At 45.7% G+C, this 24,907-nt stretch overlaps 2 protein-coding genes across 7 annotated transcripts in view; both read left to right on the top strand.

The window, feature by feature from the left end:
• The window catches only part of LOC123972031 (armadillo repeat-containing protein 1-like), a 9,620-nt gene extending 4,030 nt beyond the window's left edge, over nt 1-5,590 (top strand). For both annotated transcript variants that reach the window (XM_046051240.1, XM_046051241.1), the window contains 3 exons: nt 946-1,062; nt 1,256-1,330; nt 3,000-5,590. In XM_046051240.1, the coding sequence (XP_045907196.1) occupies nt 946-1,062; nt 1,256-1,330; nt 3,000-3,191 (384 nt within the window). In that variant the 3' untranslated portion in view covers nt 3,192-5,590. The remainder of the gene's footprint in view (nt 1-945; nt 1,063-1,255; nt 1,331-2,999) is intronic.
• A 1,179-nt stretch (nt 5,591-6,769) lies between these two features.
• Nucleotides 6,770-23,772, top strand: LOC123972030 (cytochrome P450 7B1). Of its 5 annotated transcripts, none has more exons than XM_046051238.1 (5): nt 6,770-7,100; nt 7,783-7,946; nt 9,988-10,124; nt 22,470-22,606; nt 22,985-23,772. In XM_046051238.1, the coding sequence occupies exons 3-5, from the start codon at nt 10,084-10,086 to the stop codon at nt 23,755-23,757; spliced, it is 951 nt and encodes a 316-aa protein (XP_045907194.1). In that variant the 5' UTR covers nt 6,770-7,100; nt 7,783-7,946; nt 9,988-10,083; the 3' UTR covers nt 23,758-23,772. The 5 variants fall into 5 exon arrangements, with proteins under 5 accessions (XP_045907194.1, XP_045907192.1, XP_045907195.1 ...); XM_046051236.1 differs by having other exon boundaries at nt 7,783-8,126; XM_046051239.1 differs by lacking the exon at nt 7,783-7,946 and having other exon boundaries at nt 9,992-10,124.
• The last annotated feature ends 1,135 nt before the right edge of the window (nt 23,773-24,907 follow it).

Here is a 24,907-nt window from a genome sequence, read left to right as displayed (position 1 = left end):
CTGTTGTCTGTTCCAGAGTCTCGACTGAAAACTAAAGGGGACAGAGCGTTTGCTGTCAGGGCCCCGAGGCTCTGGAACAGCCTGCCCGAGGAAATCAGGTCGGCTGAGTCAGTGAACTCTTTTAAGTCCCTTCTTAAAACATACTTTTATAGGAGAGCTTTTCCCGATCTTATTTGACTTTATTTTATCCCTTTTATTTTATTCTATTTTACTAATTTTATATTAAATTTTCATGCTCTTATCTTGTTTTTTTGTATTATTCTTTACACTTGTTAAAGCACTTTGTAACTTGTTTTTGAAAAGTGCTCTACAAATAAGGATTATTATTATTATTATTATTATTATTATTATTATTACAGGCACCAGCCAGTCAGAGGGCTCCATCAGCTCCGGACTATAACCTGCAAAGTCCACCGACTCCGGAGCTGATGGCGGCCGTTGTACTCGATGAGTCCACCAGAGGAACAGAATAGGTAGCAGGTCTGTTTTTGACGAGCAGCACTGAGCAGATGAACCGGGCAGGAAGTCAGACACATAGAGAATCTGGTCAATTTTCAAAATAAGACGCCCTGTGCAGACTCCCGATCGTAAAACAACAATAAACACAGTTAGAACGGACAAAAAAGAAACTACGTCGCTACTTCATCAGTGGATGCGCAAAAAGCAAGCGCCGATTACCAAATCAGGAAAAGCCCAGCGGCTGTTTCAGAGGCGTGTTAACAAGCCACAGGCTCACCCCCACCCCCGCCGAGGAGGCCTTTGTTGTCCTGCTAAACAGGCCAGATCCTGTGACGTCACCAGGGGACAGATTTCCTCCCTCCGTCCTGTTCTTCCTGTCTGAATGGGCCTTCAGAGTTTCTTCCTCAGCTCTGATGAGATCTGAGGTTTAAAGTATTAAAATAGAGGAAGCAAACTGAATAAGACTTTCTGTAACTTCCTCCTCAGAGCCGGAGGAGTCTGTGTGAGGAGGCTCTGCTGAAGATCAGAGGAGTCATCAGCTTCACCTTCCAGATGACCGTGAAGAGGTGCATCGTCCGGATCCGGTCCGACCTGAAGGCCGAGGTGACGCTTCACGGACTCCGTGTCTCTGTGTGTCTGTTCATTTCTGTACGAGCTGATAATTTAGCCTCTTCAAATGAGGACGGATGGTTTGAGTCTTGATCTAAAGTGACGAGCTCGTTAAATAATCCTGATCTGGTCACTTAAAGTCCTCATTTCTTCAAATCACAGACCGAAGCTCTGGTTTCTGTTTCAGGCTCTGGCGGCCGCCATCGCGTCCACTCAGGTGATGAAGGCTCAGCAGGTGGTGAAGGGAGAGAACGGAGACGAGGTCAGTTTGTTCACAGGTCGGGGGGGGGGGGGCAGCTGATGAAGCTTCATTAACTTAAACTTTACTTAATGTCCGATTTCTCAGAATCAGTAAATGCTGATGAATAATTAATAAATAAAAGCTTTATAATCCTGTATGAATGAAACATTCGCGGATTCTAGCTGATCCATTAATAAACACTCAGATCCGCTAACAGCTTCATTATAGTTTCTTATTAACCTGTTATTATATGATGTAAATTATAAATAACAGGACGTAGTCGACCCTGATTTCCATCCTTCCCACCAGGAGGGGGCAGCAGAGTCCGTGACCCTGAATAAGAAGCAGCGATTAATCTCAGCTAAACATTTCTTTTCTTTATCTTGGAAATCTCTTAAAGATTGTCCAGCTTTATGAAACAAAGTGTCACAACAATCAAACCAATAAATAAATGTGGAAATATATGCAAGAAATGAATTAATAAAAGAATAAATACGCACATTTGACATTTAATTTATTTCCACTTATTTTTTTATTTACTTCCATATGCATTTCCCTGTTGCCTTTACCATGTCCGTACGAGGCCAAACTGTCAGTCAGCTTGTTTTGGCCCGCCCACTAAGTCAGCTGATGACTGATACCTTCTTTGTGCTGATATGCTGAGCCTGGAAGTGTCTTATGATTAGCAGGAAGTTTGGAGGTTTTGCAGTTGCCACTTGAACTCAACATTAACTTTTTGCCACCAAGAAGCTTGCAGTGGCCGAATTAGACCAAGAGCTGAGACGGGAACCTCGTCAAGACATTTTAAATCTTCGGATCTTAAAGGAGTCAAATGGTGTCACTACTGAAAGAGAAACGTACCTTACACCCTGAATGCCTTAAAACGTCAAAACAAATATTTATTTGAGTGATTAGTCGGACTTTTGGGACAAAACAAAAGGCAATAGGGTAATATATATGAAAATAAATGGATACATTTATAAATATATGATTATAAATACATATGAAAATAAATAGATAAACATTTTTCGTATTTCTGGATAACAAATTTATAAATAGAAATAAAAGAACAGATCACTGTGAAAATACATAAAATGTGAATGTTTTATTTAGTCTTTTATTGATTGTTGTGACACTTTGAGTGATCCGTACAGAGATATCTGTAAACTCCGACGTCCCAAAGAGTTTCCTTTCACAGCTAAAAGGCAGCGCTGGTGGAGGAAGAAAGGCCTTTGCACATCAAGTCTGTATTTGTAGTCTGAAATTGTGGCGTGTTTAAAAATAAAAACAAGCTCATGTTGAGTCATCAGGTTTTAAACACCGACACGGTCGTCTGACAAAGTTTATTTTTTGTGTCCGTCGGAGGCGCCGCATCATTTCACGACTCGGACAGCTGCTGTCTGCAGGTTCGGTAGTGATAATCAGGAGGAGGAGGATCAGATAGAGGACGAGGACAGCTCAGCCCGGGCAGAGAGAGGTTCCTCCGGTGAAGAGGAACGAGGTTTATCAGATGACAGATTAAATAAACACACATGAAAAATACGGACTTGGTGTGCAAAGGCCGTAACCGACAGCGTTATCAGACCCGTGCTGAAGTCCTGAAGAGTCCGTTTGTCTTTGAGACTCGTAGAGGTGCATGCAGAATGAAATGACCGCTTCCCTCAAGTCCAACAAAAGTTCTTGTCTTCAGGTTTTGATCCCGTTGGCGGAGGACGGTTCGGTGGAGGTGGAGCAGAACCTGGAACTGCCAGACTACCTGCCAGAGGACGAGAGTCCATCTCAGGAGCCCGACAAGGCGGTGACCCGGGTGGGATCCACCCAGGACGGGACCAGCTGGCTGGGCGCTGCCACCAACTTCCTGACGCGCTCCTTCTACTGGTGACCCTGCGATGGCCGCCGCCCCCCTCCCCTTAAACCCCTCTTCTCAGAACCGGAATCTACCTGCTGCCAAAAGATGAAAGCGCGGCGCCGTTATGGGCGGGAGGAGCTGACCCTCAAAAAACCAAACCGGATCCTGGTTTTAGTTTGAAGTCTCTCTGTAAGCGGGTCCATCTGTTCCAAACCAAATTGTCTTAACAGGACGTTTCCTGCAGCGACATAAACAAACACCAACGAGTTAGAATGAAGAGGACCGACAGGATGCCCTTTGAGCTTTTTATTATTTATTTTCCCGACAGACCGAGCGGCTGTTCCTCCGGCAGCAGCGTTCAGTCGGCTGTGCCTTCAGGTCCTCACTTCTGTTATTTCACCGACGAGCTCATTGTTCAGTCAAAAATAATGACAAATGCCCAACAGTCCTTCCAGTCAGGCGTCCAGATAACATGATGCTTCATAAACCTTGGATCAGCTGGGGATCAATAAAGTTCATCTGCTCCTGATCCCGGATTTAAAAATGGTGATTAAACCGTTGCTTCAGATATGTTTGACGTGTCCTGATGGGCACCTGCCAAAAAACAAACTATTTCCTGAATTCCTTGTTCAGATTTTCCAAGTCTGCCTTAATATGATGTAAATATAAACTATAGAAGCTCGTAGGGCGAATTTGTAAACTGCTGTAGCTGGCGAGCTAACCGCTAACTTGTCATGTGTTTACGTCCCCGGGACAATAAGACGTTATTAAAGGGGGAAAATAACGCTCACAAACGGCCAGTTAGCAACTCGTCCACTGGGATTTACTGAAATGAGATGTTACCGTTTTAAACCCTGCTGTTTCAGGTTAGTCCGGCAGCTGCCAGGTGGGACACCTCAGGCCTTCTTATTGGCTGATGGAGTCAGGTGACCTCGTGTGATGCTGAGCCGGAAACACCCGTGGGTGTGCGGAGCCCGTAAAGGTGAATGAAACGCCCGGTGGTGGCGTTACCGATGTTGGCCATTTGTCATTATTTTTGATGAAGTAAAAATTGTGCGTCGGCGCCTTCCTGTAACGTTACTGCTGCTGTGCATTAACGTAGTGATTATTTATGGGCACAGGCCGCAGGTTTGATTCCTCCCCACTCCTGACAACAGACTTATTACTGACGTTTCCTCCCCGGATCGACGACAGAGCGCAGGTCGTGGGGTTTCTGGACTCGGTCTTCATGTTTACACCCGTACGAACGCCTTGAAGATCAGACTCCGGCTCCACATCCAGCCTCCAGTATTCCACGGAGCGATGTTACCCGAGTTTCTTTTGAGTGTCTTTTCTTTCTGGTGACAGCCAGAAGGTCGATTGGGATCAGTTTTGTGACCGTTTTGCACAGTTTAATCTGCAGTTGATGTTTGGGGATAGATTAGAAATCTGCGTTTGGGGGGAAACTTTCAGTTTGCAGCAGGATCAGCAAGTGAATCCCCCTCTGAGCGTCTGGCGCTGCACGCTCTGAGCTTCACACAGCATCAAGCAGACAATCGTTTATTACTGACTTTATTTAAATCTTCATTCCCTTTAAAGCTCGTCAGTGTTTGAAGCAGAGCTCACGTTCCCGTTTCCTCTGAAACATCTGCTGTTAGTTATTTATTAGCCAAACAGAAGAAGAAACTGACCGACGCTTGTTTTATTCCAGCAGCTGAAATGTTCAGATTTGTCCTGATCTGAAGCTGAGCGTGTGTCTTCATGTACCCGCCAGGTGTGCTCATAGCTCCGCCTACACCACACGCTGTCCAATCACATTCTGAGTAGCCTGTTGTCAGATGTTAGCATGAGGTGAGAGAGCCTGAGTCCCTCCCTTCCGCCCCATGAGACAATTAATGCTCTGATCCAGATTGTGTCCTGAATTACACATGACGTGAAGACGTATTTTCAGTCTTAGACTTTCTTTTCTTTTTTAAATGATCGTTTAAACTGACAAACATCATGTGTGTGATTCAAACTGTAGTCGTCTCTCGTTGTTGACTACGGTACATATTGTTTTCAAAATAAGGTCCCATGGTGGTCCAGCGGAAGGGGAGGGGCTTCGGCTCTTCATTGGCCCGAATACAAGACAGCACTGATGACGAGATGTAAAATGCTGCGTATGAGCAGTTAGAAAGTAGCTAGCCTAGCAACATTAAGCTACAGACGACCCATAAAGCACCGGGGCTCGCTGTGTAACGCGGTACAAAACGGCAGAGCCGGTTGTGCCGTCGTGTTCGGGCCAGCGTGAGAAGCGTCTTTGACTTTTTGAGCTGTTACATTATTAAAGGTCAAATTGTTCCATCACACTGAATCATGTTTCTTCATCACGGTGAACTCTTGTACCTGCATGAACTGAATTTCCTTCTTCCACTCAGGTTATATTCAACTTTTATTAAACAACTAAGTTATTAGTTTTGTGTTTTTTATTCATGTGATTTCTATTGAATTATTCCCAGAAACCTGACGCTCCTCCTCTTCCTCCTCCTCCTCACTGTGCTGCTGCACAAACAGTGATAAGACCTTTCTCGGTGCTCGCCGAGACTCAGACAGCTGATTGTTACGCCTTAAATGTTTTTAGATCATTGAGACAGATCCCGTTTGTTTTTCAATCCAGTTTCACCTCAGATCCAGTAACTAAAGCAACATTAAACAAAAGTATGAGACTGAATTTAAATGAACAATAACGAGACGAAGAAGTCCAGCAACAACATATGAAACACATAACGCCACAACAACACTGACTAACACGAAGATCCGCTACATTAAAACAACAAAATACACTGAATTCATAAACACAAATCCAACGAGCAGAACAGGCAACAATAAATTTGAAACATAACCTTTAAAACCAGCAAATAGAATACATATAACACAAGAAGATGATGATTTATTCTAACTTTAATCTCAGAATTCAGACTTAGTCTCTCCTCCCTGCTCTCTCTAGTGAGTTTTTTGTAGAGACAAAGAACTGAGCTCAAATGAAAGCAACACTTTCAGACACTAATGCGACCGTTTATCTCAGCGCCGCCAATTACGTCATTGCTGACAATCGGTTGGTGGTCTGGGGCTCTGCGATGTGACAAAAAATTCATGTCCCGATAACGATGTGGATCCCGATACTGAACATTTCATGTAAATTCAATGAAATATGCCGTTTCCAACTGTAACTCTGGATATTTCTCTGCTTTATAAATGTGGGGTGAACAGCGACAGCATGTTACTAATGTTAGCTAGGTTGTAGGTTAGCAAACTGATGCTACTTGCTGCTGCAAAGTTAACATCGCAACAGCAGCACGACTTGGTGAACCAGACCGTAAGCTGAATGTCCGTGGGCGAGTCATTTAATGTTATCTGGCTGACGCAAATCATGGCTGCCACTGCTGGTTAGTGTCGTGTGGTTGTCCATTATCTTTAATGCAAACTTCTTCTCCCCAACACCGGTGTTTTGTATGCCTGCCGAGAATTGCACGCACCACCAAAAACTGCTTTTAAACGCTATAAAATCCTCTGTGGGGTTCATCAATGGCGATAAATGATTCAAAGTATATATTTTGTGAACGTTTAGAGTCGTTAATAATTTATTACACTTAAGCGTTTGATCGATGGGCCCAGCAAAGTGTCTGAAAAGGCGCACAGACCGCGGTGAAGTCGGTTTCAAGCTGGATATTAGCTTTACGTTGGACATCCAGCGTATGTCTTTGTTCCGACGTAGATGTTCAAATCCAAAGTAAAACTAACTTCACCGCGGTGCAAAGCGACGTTCACTCAACAGAATATTAGGTAAAGTGTGGAATTTTGCAACACGACAATATAAAAGATGGAGCATAATTGTAAACGACGTTTGACCTACCGTCATGTCGCACAGCCCCATGGTGGACTGTTAAATCTGTCGGCACGTTGCTTGGTCCTAAACGTGGCTTGGTAAGTGACCATCAGTTGTACGCTACTTTTGAAAATGCATTCTGGGATACTTTGACTGTTTAGGGTGTAATAATTCTTACTATACATTCGGACAGCACTACAAAATGGCGAATTCTGACACATGCTGTGTTAGACGCATTTCGTAGTAACGCTACTTAAGTTAAAACTAAATAACTCAACATTTACTTGGCTTAACACGGGACTCGAACGCCGTTCTCCTGAACACAAGTCCAGGGTTTGACCCATCCTGCCTCCTTACATGAACTTTATTGCGATTTATAAAACGTCACGAGACTTTCTCCTTTGCAACCGGCCACTAGAGGTCGCTGCCACAACAAACTAACATGGGTCGTAATAAGGTGCTGCACAAACAACCTATATTGTATTTTTTTCTGGCGACGAGAGTCTCGTTTGATTCATCGATCCCGGTCGGGATGTAAAGAGAATGAACGTGCTTCCCAGCTTTAAATGTTACATGAAGCAGTTTTAATTATTACACTTGACTTGATAACAATAGATAACTAATCATCAGCGTACAGGGAGAGATGGGATATCTGGCAGGAATGTTGTAAACAATAAAGAAATCTAAGAAAGTGTCAGCAGTTAAATGAGACGTATGTTTGAAGTTGAAAAAGCACCTGGAATTAAAGCTCAGTAACCGTGTTGGTTTTGGATTTTACAGGCTTTAATTGGAATTCCTCTCAGGATTATGTGGACACAAACCAAAACACCTGAACCTGTTCCAACACCACCTAGCATGATCTGCCTCCACGTGCCCGGAGCCACGCCAGGCATTCAGCTGGGTTTCAAATCATAGAAGACACTAACAAGATTATTATCCGACCAGTGAGCACACGTTTGATGTCAACTTTCCCAAGTTACTTGTGTTTTTGGCTCTCAGGAAATATTTAGGATGTGCCAGGTTTTAACCCGTTTGTTGGGAATTGGAAGTGGCAGTTTGGACAGTCTGAACGGATCAGCTGACAGACCTGCAGGAGCTGCTGCTGCTCCCGAGCAGAAAGAAAAGTATGAGAGTAGTAAATAAACCCATAATACTGGCTGTTTCTCTGTGTGACGTGAATGAGGCTCATTGAGCCGCGAGCGTCTGCTCTGGCTACTGAACGCAACAGAAGCTGAACGGAGGTTTTTGTTCGGGACTGAAAGCCGAGCCGGTGTTTTATTTCAGACAGAGAAAGAGTTGAGCTCCGGAGAGAAAAGCTTGTTGTTTGACGCCTGAATGCAGCTCGTCACTGAGAGGTTACTGCAGTTCATTCAGAGGAGGCTGAAGAAAACAAGGAGGCTGTAAACGCCTCACGCAGCACTCGGCAAAAACAGAGACGCTCCTAATTACATACAAAGTTCCCTTTATTTCTTTTTTTGCTTCTAGTTCTGACCACTTCCGTTCTTTCATCCCTTTCTTCTTCACTTTCCTATATTTATTTCGAGTAAGTTTGACCACAAGAGTCCACGATAGTCGTGTTTGCACCGTGACAGGATCTGGTCTCAGTCCAGTGTGCCTCAGTTTTCAGGTTGGCTGTGGTTTTACTCACCACACGCAGCATGTTCTGATTGGACCTGGCAGCTTGTATTTGGAATCAGTGAGACTTTGAGGCGGAACAAAGTCCCTCTGTAGATCCTCCTGAAGGGTTTTATTAAGTTTATTTAAATAGGGACAAAAACATAGATAAACTTTGACAGACATCGTGTGTATCGTAGTGTTTTTAGCTAAAGTTAATTCACGACACTTGTCCCACTTGTGGTTTATAGTTCAGAGATTTCAGAAGTTCTGACGGGGAGTCTCAGATATGTAACCGCTGTGGGGTCGTCATCAGGATGCTGCTCGCTTCATTAGTGCTCCTGGCTGTTGTGAGTCGCTCGAGTCACTTAAGGGTCAAGTTTGAACAGCCGTCATTGTCAGATGACGCCAAATGTTTGTTCAGTCTCCTTGGAAGAGATGAAAGAACAGCACTGAAGGTGGAGGATAAAGCTACAAACACGTTTTAAACTGAAAACGATCTCCGTCCTCACAAGCGTTGCATATCAGAATAGATCTATCGTCTATATTAAAACAGCTAAAAAACGCACGTCACGTGACCACTGACGTACACTGAGCGCGCCTGCCGACGTAAACAGGAACAGAGTTCTGGTGAAGTCCGGCTTGTGCTCCAGCAGGTGCTGGTCTGTGTGAGGGGGGTTCCTGTCTCTTCTATGTACAGCAGAGTCCAGCAAGGCCAAAGTGATCAAGATTAAAACAAAATATTTCCCCTTATGTGGAATGAACCTGGAATATCTGAAAGTTTCACTCTTTAAATGAAGAACTTTGCACCTGTAGATTACACAGAGATGAAGTTCACACTGAGTTAATCAAAGCTTGTTGGTTCACTACTGTTTACTTTGGAAAGGAAATGCATTAAAAGTTGCTGATTTTTAGGATTTCACTGTAATTAACTTGTGAGAAATTACTGGTCACAGGGTTTTTATTCCTAAACAAAAGGTTCTCTGATTTACGATAAACGTCTGCATGTAGGTGAGAGTTTTAACAGACAGAAACATCTGATGCCACCTACATTTGCATTTCCTTTCTCAGCTCAGGAAGACTTTCTTTGGAGTGTCTGCTTTGTTTTCCTTCGTCTGCCATTTGTTGGCTGTTGTTTTTCGTACTTGCTCTCCTGAGTGGCCACGTTACATAAAGAAATGATTCAACACATCTATTAGACTCCGTATTCTTTGGGAAGGAATTATTTTCCCTGACACTACATTGCATGAGTTTGAACATTGTATCATCACAGAAAGTTTTACTTTTAGGTTTCCTGCTTTGATGAACCTTTTTTCTGAGGAAAAAGTGATGAAGTCACAGAGCTGTTTTATTAATCTCACTTTTCACCAGAAAGACGTATTTCTGCTGAAGAGAGTGACGTGGAAACCGGGGAAGGTTCAAACCATGTGAGAGGCTTCGGTCAACTCCTGGGTGACTTTGACCCTGATGACACAGGCAGGACGGCGTCTGAGCGGCGAGTCGTCTGGGTGAGCAAACAGCTGATTCACAAAGCACAACAAGAAAAACCCACAGCGTGAGGAAATGTTCCCTCCTTATAGAAACTGAGTCATGGTGACTTGAAATCACACCCGAACACGACATCCGCTCTGCTCACTAAGAGAACCGAGAGTCTCATCCTGCAGGAAGGAAAGAGAATCAGGGCCTTCAGCTTCCAGGTTAGAGGAAGATGACGCCGTGATTTCAAACCTCAGCGCGTCTCCAGGAGTCTCCAGGCGTCTGCAGGCGTCTGCAGGTGTCTGCAGGCGTCTCCAGGTGTCTCCAGGCGTCTGCAGGCGTCTGCAGGCGTCTGCAGGCGTCTGCAGGCGTCTCCAGGTGTCTCCAGGCGTCTGCAGGCGTCTGCAGGCGTCTGCAGGCGTCTGCAGGCGTCTCCAGGCGTCTGCAGGCGTCTGCAGGCGTCTCCAGGTGTCTCCAGGCGTCTGCAGGCGTCTGCAGGCGTCTGCAGGCGTCTCCAGGCGTCTGCAGGCGTCTCCAGGCGTCGGGGAGTTCTCCTGCTCATGTTTTAAAGGGTACAGAGCCTTTAGTGTCTCGGAGCGAGCTCTCTGAAGTCTTATAAATGTCCTGCACAACCACCCGCGACTCGTCACATATTGACGCTTGGTCAGGGCCCTCTGGCTTGTGAACGCCCCGGACGCCCCTGTAGCATCATCTTTAGATGTTTAAGGCCTTATCGTTTCAAAACATCGCCATTCTGAAAGGTTGCAGTTTGGTTTAGGCAACAAAACTACTTGGTTAATGTTCGGAAAAGATCCTGGTTTGTGTTAAAACGATTGCGTAGCTCAGTTAACTTTTTTGTTTCACGCGTGAGACAAACCCTGCTGTCCTGGTTCAAAGTCCGGGTTCTGGCCCTCCGTCCACCTCCTTACTAAATACCCTATACCTGCCTTAACTGACGCTACAGGGTTTCCCCCCCAGTGCGTGACAAACCGACGCCGCTGGGTCTCGACCACGCGTCCGTATGTGACGAGTCAAGTTTTAAGTGAACTTTTTACAGTTTGCTAAAAAGAAAATGCGAACTAAGCACGTTTCCTTCGACGGGTTTGTAGCGAATAAGAATAAACCAGGCTACGCGTGGGCGGGTTCAGTCAGCGAGCAGCGGCCATGCTTAATGCTGAAGAAGAAGAAGAGCATGTGCGGTGAAAGCTGGCTGCGTCAGAGCGTTTTCTGCTAAAGTGTGTAAAGTGTTGTCACCTCAAGCAGCAGGAAAACTTCAGTTTCTTTGAATTTTGCTGTTTGTTTTCTAATACTTTCAAAATGTAACCTTGGTGGAAACACGACTAGAGAGAAGTGAGCTTCGTGTCAAGGAAGAAGAAAGTGTGGAACAAAAGAGGACCCCCCCTCTGAAGACCTGGCTCTCAGCCTGTTGCTCAATCAGTGTTTTCTTTGTTGTCACGCTGAATGTTTGTGCAGTCACGCGGCGGCCTGAGCGAGTCCAGACAGCGTTACAGGAGGAGTTCTTGCTCAACTGCACATTAGTTCACACGGCCAGCTCAGCCCGGTGTGCACCTGCGACCTGTGCTTGTTGCAGTTACACCTGATCGCAAGGTGTTCAGCTGCTGCACTCACGCCCACATCGATCCTGATCCACACACAGATCACGCGGGAGCAGCAGGTGCGGGTGATGAAACATCAAAGCGTTTCAGGTGCATGACGGTTCATGACGCCAAACGCAAAGCATGACTGACTGTGAGAAACTTGTTTGTTTGGCAAGTGAGCGCACAGCCGTGAGCCGCCGTGCATTTATATCACCACGCGTCAGGTAAGAAAAAAACTGATGTCCACAGATTAACAACAAAATGAAACAAACTGATCAGCAGGTCGGACCAGAGGGTCCCGTGCTGCTCGGTGCGAGGGAGCGCTCAGGGGTCGAGGTCTTCCCCCATCCTGAAAGAGATTCTTCCTTTAATGCGCTGTGAATACATAAAAATATACTTGAGGAAGTTACTGAAGAGAAACGGCGCCGAAGGCCGGGTGTCACTGTGGTGTATATCCAAGGTACCAGCAGCGGCGGCCTTAGAGGGCGAAGCCCGTACGAGCTCAAGTGAAGCTTACAAAGACTTAGTTACTGTGAGCTTCATGAATATTAACGAGGATGGAGCTTTAATGAAAGATTAAATACTTTCAGGTATTGTTTAGTAGTTACAGTTTTTTAAAATAATATTTACTCCCTCAGAAGATTTTGAGCATAAAACTCTTAATTTCCTGAATTCTGGAGACATTTCTGCACCGATTTATGGTGGAAATGTTTTTATTTATATGAAGGGAAACACAAAATTCATGTGGCCGGTGACAAATCAGAAATGAAATATTATCAGACATACTAATAATAATAATACTACTACAGTAATCAGCAGCTGATCTGTTTCTTTGCATGTTTTCCTCTTGTGCAAGAAAACATCTTGTTCTTAAACATTTCTTGTTTTCAGAAAACTTTTAGCAAGTGCTTTCAAAAAGTGCTGGGGACATGTCCCCAGCGTCCCCAGCGTCCCCGGCGCGAGTGACACTGTGAGTCTGGGTATCGAACTGTGACGCTGCACGGCGGGTCAGATGTTGGTGAGTTGAACGGCAGAACACGCCCCTTTTATGTGAACGCGCACCAACTCCAATTAAGTTGTAGTACCGTTTCACTCCAGAGGTCAGAGTTTGTTACCCTGAGTTAACTCCAGGTCTCCGGTCTCTGGTCTCCGGTCTCCGGTCTCTGGTCTCCGGTCTCCGGTCTCGATCAGACTGTATTGATGACGTCAGTCTCCCGCTGAGGACTGTGGATCTCTTGGTATCAGGTCGGGACAGCACGAGCTTCTGCAGAGCAAAGAGGACTGATGCAGCCGGAAACGAAACCTGCCTTCACAATAAAAGCATCGCCTATGCGGGACAGTTGCGACTCTGGGAAAGCAGAGTGGTGATTTTGGTTTTTGCACCGTAATAAATATGTAGTTAAGTAAACTGTCAGTTTTCCAAACGTCCCAGCTGTGTCTGATTAGTAAGCCTAACCCCAGCGGTCATCATGGTCAGGCCTGCTGCTCGCTGTGATGTCATATTTACTGTAGTAGGTGTAAATGCTCAGCTGCTCAGGGACCGGGGGGGAAATGAGCTGTGCCTCATTGGAGTTCATGTCTTATTATGACGCTCCCTGTTGAATCAGCCTATAATAGAAAATCAGAAAGTTGTGTTTGTGTAGTACTTTACAGCGGACGTGTCCACACTCTCACAGTCAGCTCCCTGTATTTCGTTATAAGCACAGTGTCACTCAGCTGTAGGTGCAAAAGAATCATTCACTCAGTTTGGGAAAGCAGATTTCATCCAACAGCGTCGGCGCGTGGAACCGGTTACTTTATTTTACTGAAGTCAAGCCAGCACCTCGCGCTGTTTTACGATGCGTGTTTCTTCTAGGCATTACGGTAACATCGTGTCGCAGCACATTTCAAAATAAAAGTGAGCTTCTGCTGAATATAATGCAGTTGATGTGGCAGAAACTATTGAAAGAAATAAATAAATGCTTAAGACACCACAAGTATCTAAAGAAAATATTACAGTCTCACAGAAAGCTTACTACATTCAGCCAAGATTCAAACTCATGTAAAAAGAAAACCTTCTGTTTCCAGAACTCATTTCACTTCACAGGGACAGCAGACCACCTCAGGGAGACCCTCTGTCAATATCAGAGAGGGTGAATCTTGGCTGAATGTAGTAAGCTTTCTGTGAGACTGTAATATTTTCTTTAGATACTTGTGGTGTCTTAAGCATTTATTTATTTATTCAACAGTTTCTGCCACATCAACTGCATTATGTTCAGCAGAAGCTCACTTTTATTTTGAAATGTGCTGCGACACGATATTACCGTAATGCACAGAAAAAACACGCATCCCAAAACAGCGCGAGGTGCTGGCTTGACTGTCGTTTTCGAAGTGGAGGCCGGCTTGACTTCAGTTTTATTCTGAAGGCGGCGGCCGGAAGCCGGCCGTGGGCTGCGTGCGTTGACAGAGCTGCGTGGGGCCGCAGCTGCACTCGGGGCTCGTGTCGGTGCTGCTCAGTCTCCGGGACGGACGCAGGAGGAAGATGTCCCCGCTGCTGCTGCTGCTGCTCGGCCTCCTCTCCCTGATGCTGTGCGTCCTCCGCGGCAGGAAGAGGTCAGTCCGCCCTTTGTCCTCTGCGGGGACAACTGCTGCAGTACAAGTACTGCAGTACTCAGCGGCCGCGTTATTGATTATTGATTCAGCAGAAGATTTTTTCTCTATTAAAAGTAAACAGCAAAGTAAAAAAACTCCATCATGAGTAAATGTCCTGCGCTCGCGACTGTTCCAAACTGCGTGGGGTCAAAGTATCAGCAGTAAAAGTACTGAGACGCAAGTACTCTGATTTTAGATAAAATGTCGTCATCATGATGGAAAATTGTGAAATTCTGAGGTTTTGTTCTGAATGGCATCAGTTCAGTGCGTCTCGTGTCCACCAGGTTCTGCGTTTCATGTTTTCACTCCAGTTAATATTTAATGATTTTAACAAATGTTCACTTCGTCCTTTATGTTTCTTTGAATTCGTCTGAAGCACAAATGAATTTTTCTTTTTCTATTAGGATATTTGTTTTGTTGAGGGAGAGGGACTGAAAACAGATTTGATCATTTACGCTGGGGACATGTGGACCACATGTCCACATGTCCACAGCACTTTTTGAAAGCATTTGTTAAAAAAAAATGTTAACTAATAAATTAAATTACTTTAAACGTAAAGAAAACATGCAAAGCAATTTAAATATAGAAGAAAAAAAGTTGTCCAAAAAAGTAACGAGCTGCTGATTATTGATTTCTATCCTGATAAGTTTTTCACCTGCCAGCTGACATTTGTTTTTCCCTTCAGATAAATAAAAACATTTCCACCATAAATCAGTGCAGAAATGCAGGAAATAAGTGTTTAATGCTCAAAGGCTTCTGGGGGAGGGCCCCTCTGATATTTTAGATTCTTCAACATGTTGAGCTTCGTCAGGTCTCGTCACACAAGTGTAACGTCGTGGCCCTGATCTGAGTCCTGATCTGAGTCCTGATCTGAGTCCTGATCTGAGTCCTGATCTGAGTCCCGATCTGAGTCCCGATCTGAGTCCCGATCTGAGTCCCGATCTGAGTCCCGATCTGAGTCCCGATCTGAGTCCCGATCTGAGTCCCGATCTGAGCTCCCGATCTGAGTCCCGATCTGAGTCCCGATCTGAGTCCCGATCTGAGTCCCGATCTGAGTCCCGATCTGAGTCCCGATCTGAGTCCCGATCTGAGTCCCGATCTGAGCCCCGATCTGAGTCCCGATCTGAGCCCTGACGACAGGTCAGAATGTTTAATTCACAATTAACCGTCTGGTTTCTTCAACTTTAATCAGCCTGTAACCTTGAAAGAAATAATTTGACTTTCATCGTGATAATTTCTGACATCAAACGGCGTGAAATGTTTTTGTCTGTGTATCAAATATCTGCCGAGTGCAGAAATCTTCGGTACCTGCAGCAGTTGCTTGAAGACAAATTGCTGCTGCTGAGGTCCCGAAAGGAATCGACAGAGTGGACAGCAACGATAATACTGTTGTTTTCTGGAAGAACTTGCTGTAAGGACCAGAACCATTTAAATTCTGTGGATTTAAAGCACTTATTGCACAGAGACCCAGTCCCAGAACGTGGTCTGACGTGAGTTAAAGACACTCCTCATTGAGCTGACGTTGAGACCAGTTAAAGAAAAGCAGCTTTCAGTTCCTGCGTGTTTCAGCAGCTGATCGATCAGTTAAAGGCTTCAGCTTCAGTCGCTGCCCCCCTTTGTGTTGAGTCCACCTAAAGTCCCTGTCGGAGGGAAACCTACGGGCTCCTGCGTCGTTTCAGTTTCTGAATCAGCGGTCTGGGGGTTTTAGCTGATTTCAGGTCAGCTGAGCTCTGCACAACCCGGGTGGGTTTTTCCACCCTTAATGTCTTCCAGCTGCTCCTCAAAATAAACACCCAGGAGGTTTCTGTTTTACTTCTCTCTGGGTGTTTATCTGGACTCATCAGACTGACAGCAGTGAAGAAAAAGATTCCCACAGAGCCAAAGCAGAGAAGCTGAAATGTGGAGTTCTGTTACATTAACGTGCGAGCTGGTAGTAGCGACTCTCAGTTCTGGTTTACTGAAGTAAAAGTACTTAAATCCCACTGAGAGAATACTCCACTACAAGTAAAAGTCCTGCATTCAAACCCTTAGTAAAGTACTAAAGTAAAAGTATCCTCAGCAGAAGTAGAAGCACTCACAGTGCAGTAAATGTTCCCTGTCAGTGTTTTACTGTTATGAAAGATATCAAACTACACAGAACACACACGAGGTGGCTAACGGGCATGAGGGAGGTTAAGAAGAGGGACTTCCTGTAGCGTCCTTATCACTGCAGAGCTGAAGGACTGAAGTGTGAGGAGTTATCCTTCACTCCCAGCAGCTTGTGCAGCAGCATTAATATTCCTGCTGTGTCAGTGTGGACGTTGCCTTCTACTGCTGCGTTTTGCTCTTATCTCCCGTTGGCCGGTTTAATCTTCATTTGTAAGATCAGTGTGTTTGTAGCGACGCTGTCCTGTGAGAAGCCAACTTTTAATGAACTCTGTTTCCAGCTGATCTGAGGTCACTTTTAATTGTTATTTCAGATTAAGAAGCAGCGTAAATTCCTCACCTTAATCCTTCGAGTTAGTTAGAATGCAAGGTAGTAGCAGTAAGTAAAGCTGTAAATGTAGTGCAGTCAAAAGTACAGTATTTGCCTCTGAGATGTAGTGGAGTAGAAATAGAATGGAAATAGTCCAGTAAAGTAAAATAACTGTCCACCACAGGAGAAAGATCATGCTGGACACTTTATACCGTGAAGATGTGTCCGAGGGGAAACCAACAGACACAAACATCAGCTTTACCCTAACTCTGCTATCTAAACATATAACGTGGTCCAGACTGAGCGCTGTTCACTTCCTGTCTGCTGCTGCCCGTCAGCATGGCGTCGTTCTCTGAACTTCACCAGGCGGGTTTAGTTCGAAGTGATTCTCAGGTACTAAAAGTTCTGAATCTGTGCAGCGGCTGCAACGTGTTCCTTCACTCAGAACGGCGTCCACATAGAGCTTCTTGTTGCCAGCGACGGTCTGTTAGAGGAGTTTGTTGTGTAACAAATAGGTTAGTAACCTGATGTTAGTGAGTTTAGCGCAGCGTTGGCCATCTAACGTTAGCTTGCTTCTTGCTTTAGCTACGAGCTACCGGAGGTTAACTCAGACTGTCGTTATGAAAAGATGAATGAGCGTTTGTTTACTTGCCAAACTTGTGGTGGTCGATTAACGTAATCATTTACGTCCCGCTGGCTGCCGTCACGTTAATTATTACCACAAACAGGTTACAGGTTTACTGTTGATCATGTAACGTTTTATTTAGCTATAACGTTACACTGGGTTTGAGACTCGTAGTTAATAAGCGGTCATTAGTAGCATTGCTCATCACATGGTTGTTCTCTGTGAGTGAAAAACAGGTTACGGTTACAGAATCCCTTATAGCTCTGCAGTTTTATAAGCAGCCTGGACTGAACGCAGCAGCTGATACAACATTCGTAATAACAACGAGAGACTTGAGACTTGACTTGGACTCTAGCTCAGAGACTTGAGACTTGACTTGGACTCTAGCTCAGAGACTTGAGACTTGACTTGGACTCTAGCTTAAAGACTTGACCTGGACTCTTGCTCAGAGACTTGACCTGGACTCTTGCTCAGAGACTTGGGACTTGACCTGGACTCTAGCTCAGAGACTTGGGACTTGACTTGGACTCTTGCTCAGAGACTTGAGACTTGACCTGGACTCTAGCTCAGAGACTTGACCTGGACTCTAGCTCAGAGACTTAAGACTTGACCTGGACTCTAGCTCAGAGTCTTGGGACTTGACCTGGACTCTTGCTCAGAGACTTCTGACTTGACTTGGACTCTTGCTCAGAGACTTCTGACTTGACTTGGACTCTAGCTCAGAGACTTGAGACTTGACCTGGACTCTAGGTCAGAGACTTGAGACTTGACCTGGACTCTAGGTCAGAGACTTGAGACTTGACCTGGACTCTAGCTCAGAGACTTGAGACTTGACCTGGACTCTAGCTCAGAGTCTTGGGACTTGACCTGGACTCTAGCTCAGAGACTTGGGACTTGACTTGGACTCTAGCTCAGAGACTTGAGACTTGACTTGGACTCTTGCTCAGAGACTTCTGACTTGACTTGGACTCTAGCTCAGAGACTTCTGACTTGACTTGGACTCTAGCTCAGAGACTTGAGACTTGACTTGGACTCTAGCTCAGAGACTTGAGACTTGACTTGAACTCTAGCTCAGAGACTTGGGACTTGACTTGGACTCTTGCTCAGAGACTTGACTTGGACTCTAGCTCAGAGACTTGAGACTTGACCTGGACTCTAGCTCAGAGACTTGAGACTTGACCTGGACTCTAGCTCAGAGACTTGAGACTTGACCTGGACTCTAGCTCAGAGACTTGGGACTTGACTTGGACTCTTGCTCAGAGACTTGGGACTTGACTTGGACTCTTGCTCAGAGACTTGGGACTTGACCTGGACTCTAGCTCAGAGACTTGAGACTTGACCTGGACTCTAGCTCAGAGACTTGAGACTTGACCTGGACTCTTGCTCAGAGACTTGAGACTTGACCTGGACTCTTGCTCAGAGACTTGGCACTTGACTTGGACTCTAGCTCAGAGACTTGAGACTTGACCTGGACTCTTGCTCAGAGACTTGAGACTTGACCTGGACTCTAGCTCAGAGACTTGAGACTTGACCTGGACTCTAGCTCAGAGACTTGAGACTTGACTTGGACTCTTGCTCAGAGACTTGACTTGGACTCTAGCTCAGAGACTTGAGACTTGACCTGGACTCTAGCTCAGAGACTTGAGACTTGACCTGGACTCTAGCTCAGAGACTTGAGACTTGACCTGGACTCTAGCTCAGAGACTTGAGACTTGACCTGGACTCTAGCTCAGAGTCTTGAGACTTGACCTGGACTCTTGCTCAGAGTCTTGAGACTTGACCTGGACTCTTGCTCAGAGACTTGAGACTTGACCTGGACTCTTGCTCAGAGACTTGTCTCAGCATCTCTGGATTTCAGAGCCAGACTTCAGCTTCCTGTTAAAACAAAGGGGTCACCAGGGGTCCCTCCTGTCATTTCAACACCAACGGAAATTATTCTTTCCCTTTAACAGCATCTTGGAGCCCAAGAGGGTCGTTGGAACCCAATATCGTAACTAAACATGAGAGAGGATTAGTGGCCCAGCTCTGGTTCCAGGTTCTTACATGTGAGCTGACCCTCTTTGAGTTTTGGGTTGCTACAGAACCAGAAGTCTGATTTACGCCATCAAAAGCGTTTTTCACTGTTTTCTGGTGTTTTATAGACCAAACAATCACCCAAACCCAGCACTTTATCATGAAAATAATCTTTAGTTAGAGAATTATTAGTTATAGAAACAATCGGATGGTCTGTGATTATCTCACAGCAAACAAAAGGATTGATTGAGAACTGAAAGTGATGATTAGGACCCTCTGTCGAGTGAGCAGGCGTTCAGCGGAGCTCAGTCGTGCAGCAGGGTGTGAACGCTGGCTGCACGACTGAGCTGCCCGACAGAAGTAATGTGTGTTGGATCGGAAGTGGGTCAGCGGCAGGACGTCCTCCCCTTCAGCTCTTAGGAGGAAAGTCATCATCTGATAATCACTTTGTTTTGGAAGCAGCAGGAAGCTGGTAGTCTGCATTCACAGAGGTTCATCTTCGTGCGCTACACATCAGTCACCATAAAAATGTCCCTTTATTTTTACTCAAAGAAATGAAATGTGCAGCAGTGCTGCTGTGCTGGATTGAATCAAGCAAAAATGCATCAGAAACCATGTAGAGATTTTAAGACAGATATAGATTTTGATAATGAGAATTTTAATATCCGGTAACTCGGCCGACATTCTGTTTTTCTTCTTTTGAGGAACATGTAACATAAACACAGATAACACTGAGATAACATGACATCATGCAGCTTAAACAAAAACTTTGGTATAATTAGTACTTGGAGCAGTCACCCGCTCACATCAGCTGATTGCTTTAAAGAGCTGGTTTTCTGCTCATTTTCAGGTCCATCATCTTATTTAGAGGTTGTACCAGAGCAGGTTTACATGGTTATATGTTTGTCATACTGCACGTTGCTGCAGCTCCTCTTTTCAGCCTGTGTTGAAGGCTTCGTTTTAGCTATGGAGTGATACATCTCGTCTCTAAATGATCTTTGTTGGGAGTTGCACATGCTCAGTTCCTAGTTAAGGACTACTAGCCAATCAGAAGCGGAGAAGGGCGGGTCAGCGAGAAGCCGGTAAACGGCTCGGGTTCAGCCGTACGTGTTGCCGACCAGCTCGGCAACACGGACTGGAGCGAGAGTTTCAGAGCGGTGAGTTATTAATCTGTATCCATAAAGTTTTAACTGAGCTCTGTCTCTACATCACAGGAACAACTTTATGTCCACTGACTGCCTGGAGGGTAGCTAGTGTTTGGAAGGGAGAGGAGAGCTGTGTGCTGCAGCTCGCTGTTTCTGAGGGCGTGTCGGAGTAGCCGCTTGGCGAGCGTCATATGAGGCGTGTTTAGCTTTCATCCCTGTGACGTCACAGGGCTTTTTCACTTTGCAAACCTGTTACATGCACAAAAAAGGGTTATAACTCAATAAAGGAGAGGGGAAAAAGCCAAAAAGCAGAATAGCACCTCTTTAAAACAGGTGTTTTGTCACCTTGGGAGCTGCAGAGCGCCCTCTGGTGGACAAACTTTGCAACAACAGCACTCGTAACATGATTTTATCCGTCTTCGTCTCTCTGTCTCTTTTTCCGCAGTTAACTCCTATCGGCTCGGACTCTACAACCAAGAAACTAAATGTCTGTTTTGTAGAGGAAAGCACAGAATTGTTCTGCTCAGTGTTGACATCATTTAACACACATGGTTAAGGACACATCATGCTTTTATTTAACTGCTTCATTCTTTTATTATTATAAATGCATCACCCGGAAATCCAAGAAAGCCCCTGAAATAAACATTATGAACTTTAAACGGCGAGAGGGACGGCAGCAGGGAGAGGGATGGACGGCTGGGAGAACCAGCAGCGAGTAAGAAAAGTATAAATGATATGTAACCTGTTAAGCTAGGAGTAGAGTCTGCTAGCTGCTAGGCTAATTTCTGCAGTGTAAAGTGGTGCAGGCTGAAGCTAATACTGGGGACTAGCAGGTTAGAGCAGTTTACTGAACTCAACCTGCCGCAGCCTGGCTCAGAGGGTGGAGCCACCGCTGTGAGGGAGAGGTTACTTTTCATAATCGTTGGATGCCAAAATGAAATTGGATGCTCTGCACAGCCCTAGTATGACACACAAATTAGCAACATGAGCGCACATAAATCAAGCAGCACTGAGCCCCGTGGATCTGTGCTGAGCCCAGAGACGAACAGCGAAAGAAGCTGACATTAAGTAAAATAAATAACCTTAAATCTAAACAAATAAATGTCATGTAAAGCCAACAGGATGCCAATAAAAGTGGAACATGCAGCAGCTGGCTGGCTCCGTCCAGCAGCGTCCAGAGTCTGCAGCCAGGAAGCTTTCCAAACCCACTCTCTCCACAAAGACCTCAGTTTTCCTCTGTGCCTCTTAAAGTTGTGTCGAAACAAGTCTCTGTAATATTTTTTTTAACAAATGACAACTTAGAAGAGGAATGTAAACCGAAAACACTGTAATGACTGTGGGAATAGAAAGAGGGACGCTGGTGTCATTTTCATCAGTTCATTAACCCGCTGGCGTCCACGGCCTCTGGTTAGAGAGTGAACGGTGCTCTGTGTGCTTGTGTTTGCACAGTAGCAACAATGTAGGCAGGTAGAAAAGAGTTCTGTTCTTTCTAACCACCCACAGCAGGGTGAGAGCAGGGCGTGTCTGAGTCCACAGTAAGTCCAAAGTCCGTGAGCTGATTCCTTTACGCTGGTGAACCGAAGCAGCGCACCGTGAACGTTTGATAAAATATATAAAACAGTAACTGTAACAAAAGGCAGTTTAGAGGTGAGAGGTGATCATGGCTTAAATAAAAGAGTCACTCAAACAGATTGTGAATCTGATTGGTGGGGGGGGTGGAGCAGTGGATAAGATGCATAGCTTTGGTGTGGGAGACCCGGGTTCAACTCCCCACTGTGACCCACCATTGTGTCCCTGAGCAAGACACTTAACCCCTCGTTGCTGCAGAGGCGTGCGACCTCTGACATGTAGAGCAGCTGAAAGTCGCTTTGGATAAAAGCTAAATGAATAAATGTGATTGTGTTTTGCAGACGAGACGGCGAGCCTCCGCTGATCAAAGGCTGGATTCCTTTCGTTGGAAAGGCTCTGGAGTTCGGAAGAGATGCCCATAAGTTTCTTGAAGACCATAAGACCAAGTTTGGAGACATTTTTACAGTCCGGATAGCAGGTAGGTGTTAAACACACCCACATACCTCTGATAAAGAGCAGCACGCGGGACAAAGGGTCATCACGGTTCAAAGGTCGATGGGAATGTCAGAGCTCCCGTCCTTCTAATATAATACCAGAGAGCAAAGCTTCAAAACAACATGAAATAATCCAACATTATAAAGGAGCAACAGAACGCAGACTGTGGTTAAGCTAGTTTGTGCTGTGGGAGAACAGAGGGAGCAGCTCTGAAGCTCCAGGCAGACGTACAGTCAGGGAAGCATTTAGGGTGGAAGTTTGCAGGACGGAGCAGACGCACTTCTGAATACTGTTCTACTTTCTGAAAATACTGACGCTCGTTATGAGACGGCTTCCTCACCCAGGTGCACTCTCCCTGCAGGTAAATACATGACCTTCATCATGGATCCTTTACTGTATCCAAACATCATCAAACAGGGCCGGCAGCTGGACTTCCACGAGTTCTCCAACCAGGTGGCGCCCTTCACCTTCGGCTACCCGCCCATCATCACCAGGAAGTTCCCCGGCCTGCGGGAGGAGATCGGCCGCTCCTTCCAGCTCCTCCAGGGAGACGACCTCACGGCCCTGACAGAGAGCATGATGGGTAACCTCATGCTGGTGTTTCGTCAGGACCACCTGGGTGAGAGGCCGGGGGAGGATGGCGGCTGGAAGAACGGCTGCGTGTACGAGTTCTGCAACTCGGTCATGTTCGAGGCCACCTTCCTCACCATGTACGGCAGGCCGGCGAGCACCAGGCGCCACAGCGGCATGGGCGTGCTGAGGGAGGACTTCGTCCGGTTTGACACCATGTTTCCGCTGCTTATCGCTCAGATCCCCATCTGGCTGCTGGGACAGACCAAGATGATCCGCGAGAAGCTGATCAACGTCTTCCTGCCGCACAAGATGAAGTGCTGGTCCAACACTTCACAGTTCATCAAGAGACGAGCGGAGCTGTTTGAGCAGTACGACACATTTAGGGACGTCGACAAAGCAGGTAAGACGTTTGATCTGGTTACTGTTCAGTTTATGGACAACACAAGTCCTCAACCCAGACCAAAGACTAGGTCTGCTGTGTGCTCTGTGGTCCAGGTCTGGTTCCGTGAGGCTACCAAAGCTTCTTGGTTAAGGTTCAGAAAAGATGTTGCTCGCAGTTAAAGGACACTGACTCTGAAAGGATTGTGAGGAGGGAGGCCTCCATCCTGAAAGTGACCGTTTCAGAGCAGGGGGTCTTTGGTTGACTTCAGACTCTGGCTCGCAGTGAGCACTTTAACTTGGCCTGCCGTCAACAGCAGTTTCTGTAGTAACAGTAAGAGAAAACAGACGAGTTCAGCCAAGAAAGGATCGGGTTCAGATCAGCTTTGATTGCTGGCTCGGGTTCTCTGATTGAGAAAGAGCTCATCTCTCAGGAAAACAATTCTCCTTTCTTATAAGTTTTACTCTTGTAGTAAACAAGTTGCTTAAAGGTCCAATGTTCCCATGAGTGAATTCCCTAAACTACGTTTGCTGCGTAAACTGCTTGCTGCTTCCAAGAAGCTGTACAGAACATATGTTTGTGAGGGCGTATCGTTCACCTCCAGGCCACCGCAGAGCCTCCAACATCATCCAGCAGTGGATGTTTGTCTGCTTTAATGAAAAACAGATTCTTCAGCAGAAGAGCTCAGGATTTAACCCCGATGTTCTCCTGACTGCTCTGCGCACCTCAGAGGTATAACTGCAGGGTGAGAAGCGAGGGCAGGTTTGGTTATCAGTGAGGGTGTGACGAGATTTCTACGTTAATGTTCTCACGCAGTGAAATACAAATGTTTGACAGAGCGAATCCACTCCGCCCAGCTGACGCCACGCAGCAACGTTACTACAGCGGATCAGGAACGTAACGCACAGCAGAGTGAAGAGCAGGCAGACTTTAGTCTCTTAATGTTCTTCTTTTCTCTGGACCTGGCAGAGAACCCAGGTCTGTGGGAGAGATTCTGAACCTGAGCAGAAAAGCCGCTGAAACCCAGGAGCTGTTAAAGTCCAGGAGTTTCCGACTGAGTTAAAGTTAAATCATTTCTCGTTGAGGTGAAAAGGAGCCACAGTCGCATTTAAAGAGGTCACTTCCCCAAACAGAGACAGAGGAGGGAAGACTGAACCAGGACCCAGGAGCTGATCTGCAGGAGAACCAGATTCTGCTGCAGTTCGGTTTTAGAGTTTGAATCCTCACCTGAATTTTGTGTTTCTCTTTCCATAAATAAAAACAGTTTCACCATAAACTGGTGCAGGAATCAAAGTGTTTAATGCTCAAAGTTTTTATACAATTCAGCCTAAA

Source organism: Micropterus dolomieu, linkage group LG06 (genome assembly GCF_021292245.1).
Source record: "Micropterus dolomieu isolate WLL.071019.BEF.003 ecotype Adirondacks linkage group LG06, ASM2129224v1, whole genome shotgun sequence".
Taxonomy (NCBI): Eukaryota; Metazoa; Chordata; class Actinopteri; order Centrarchiformes; family Centrarchidae; genus Micropterus; species Micropterus dolomieu.
This window is presented reverse-complemented; position numbering and strand designations above follow the sequence as displayed.

What these genes read in the sequence shown, in the direction of transcription:
- LOC123972030 (XM_046051235.1), top strand. Translation starts at nt 14,212, where the DNA reads ATGTCCCCGCTGCTGCTGCTGCTGCTCGGCCTCCTCTCCCTGATGCTG. An exon ending in GTCCTCCGCGGCAGGAAGAG is followed by an intron (nt 14,283 to 22,469) that starts GTCAGTCCGCCC and finishes TGTGTTTTGCAG; the next exon opens with ACGAGACGGCGAGCCTCCGC. An exon ending in TTTTACAGTCCGGATAGCAG is followed by an intron (nt 22,607 to 22,984) that starts GTAGGTGTTAAA and finishes CTCTCCCTGCAG; the next exon opens with GTAAATACATGACCTTCATC.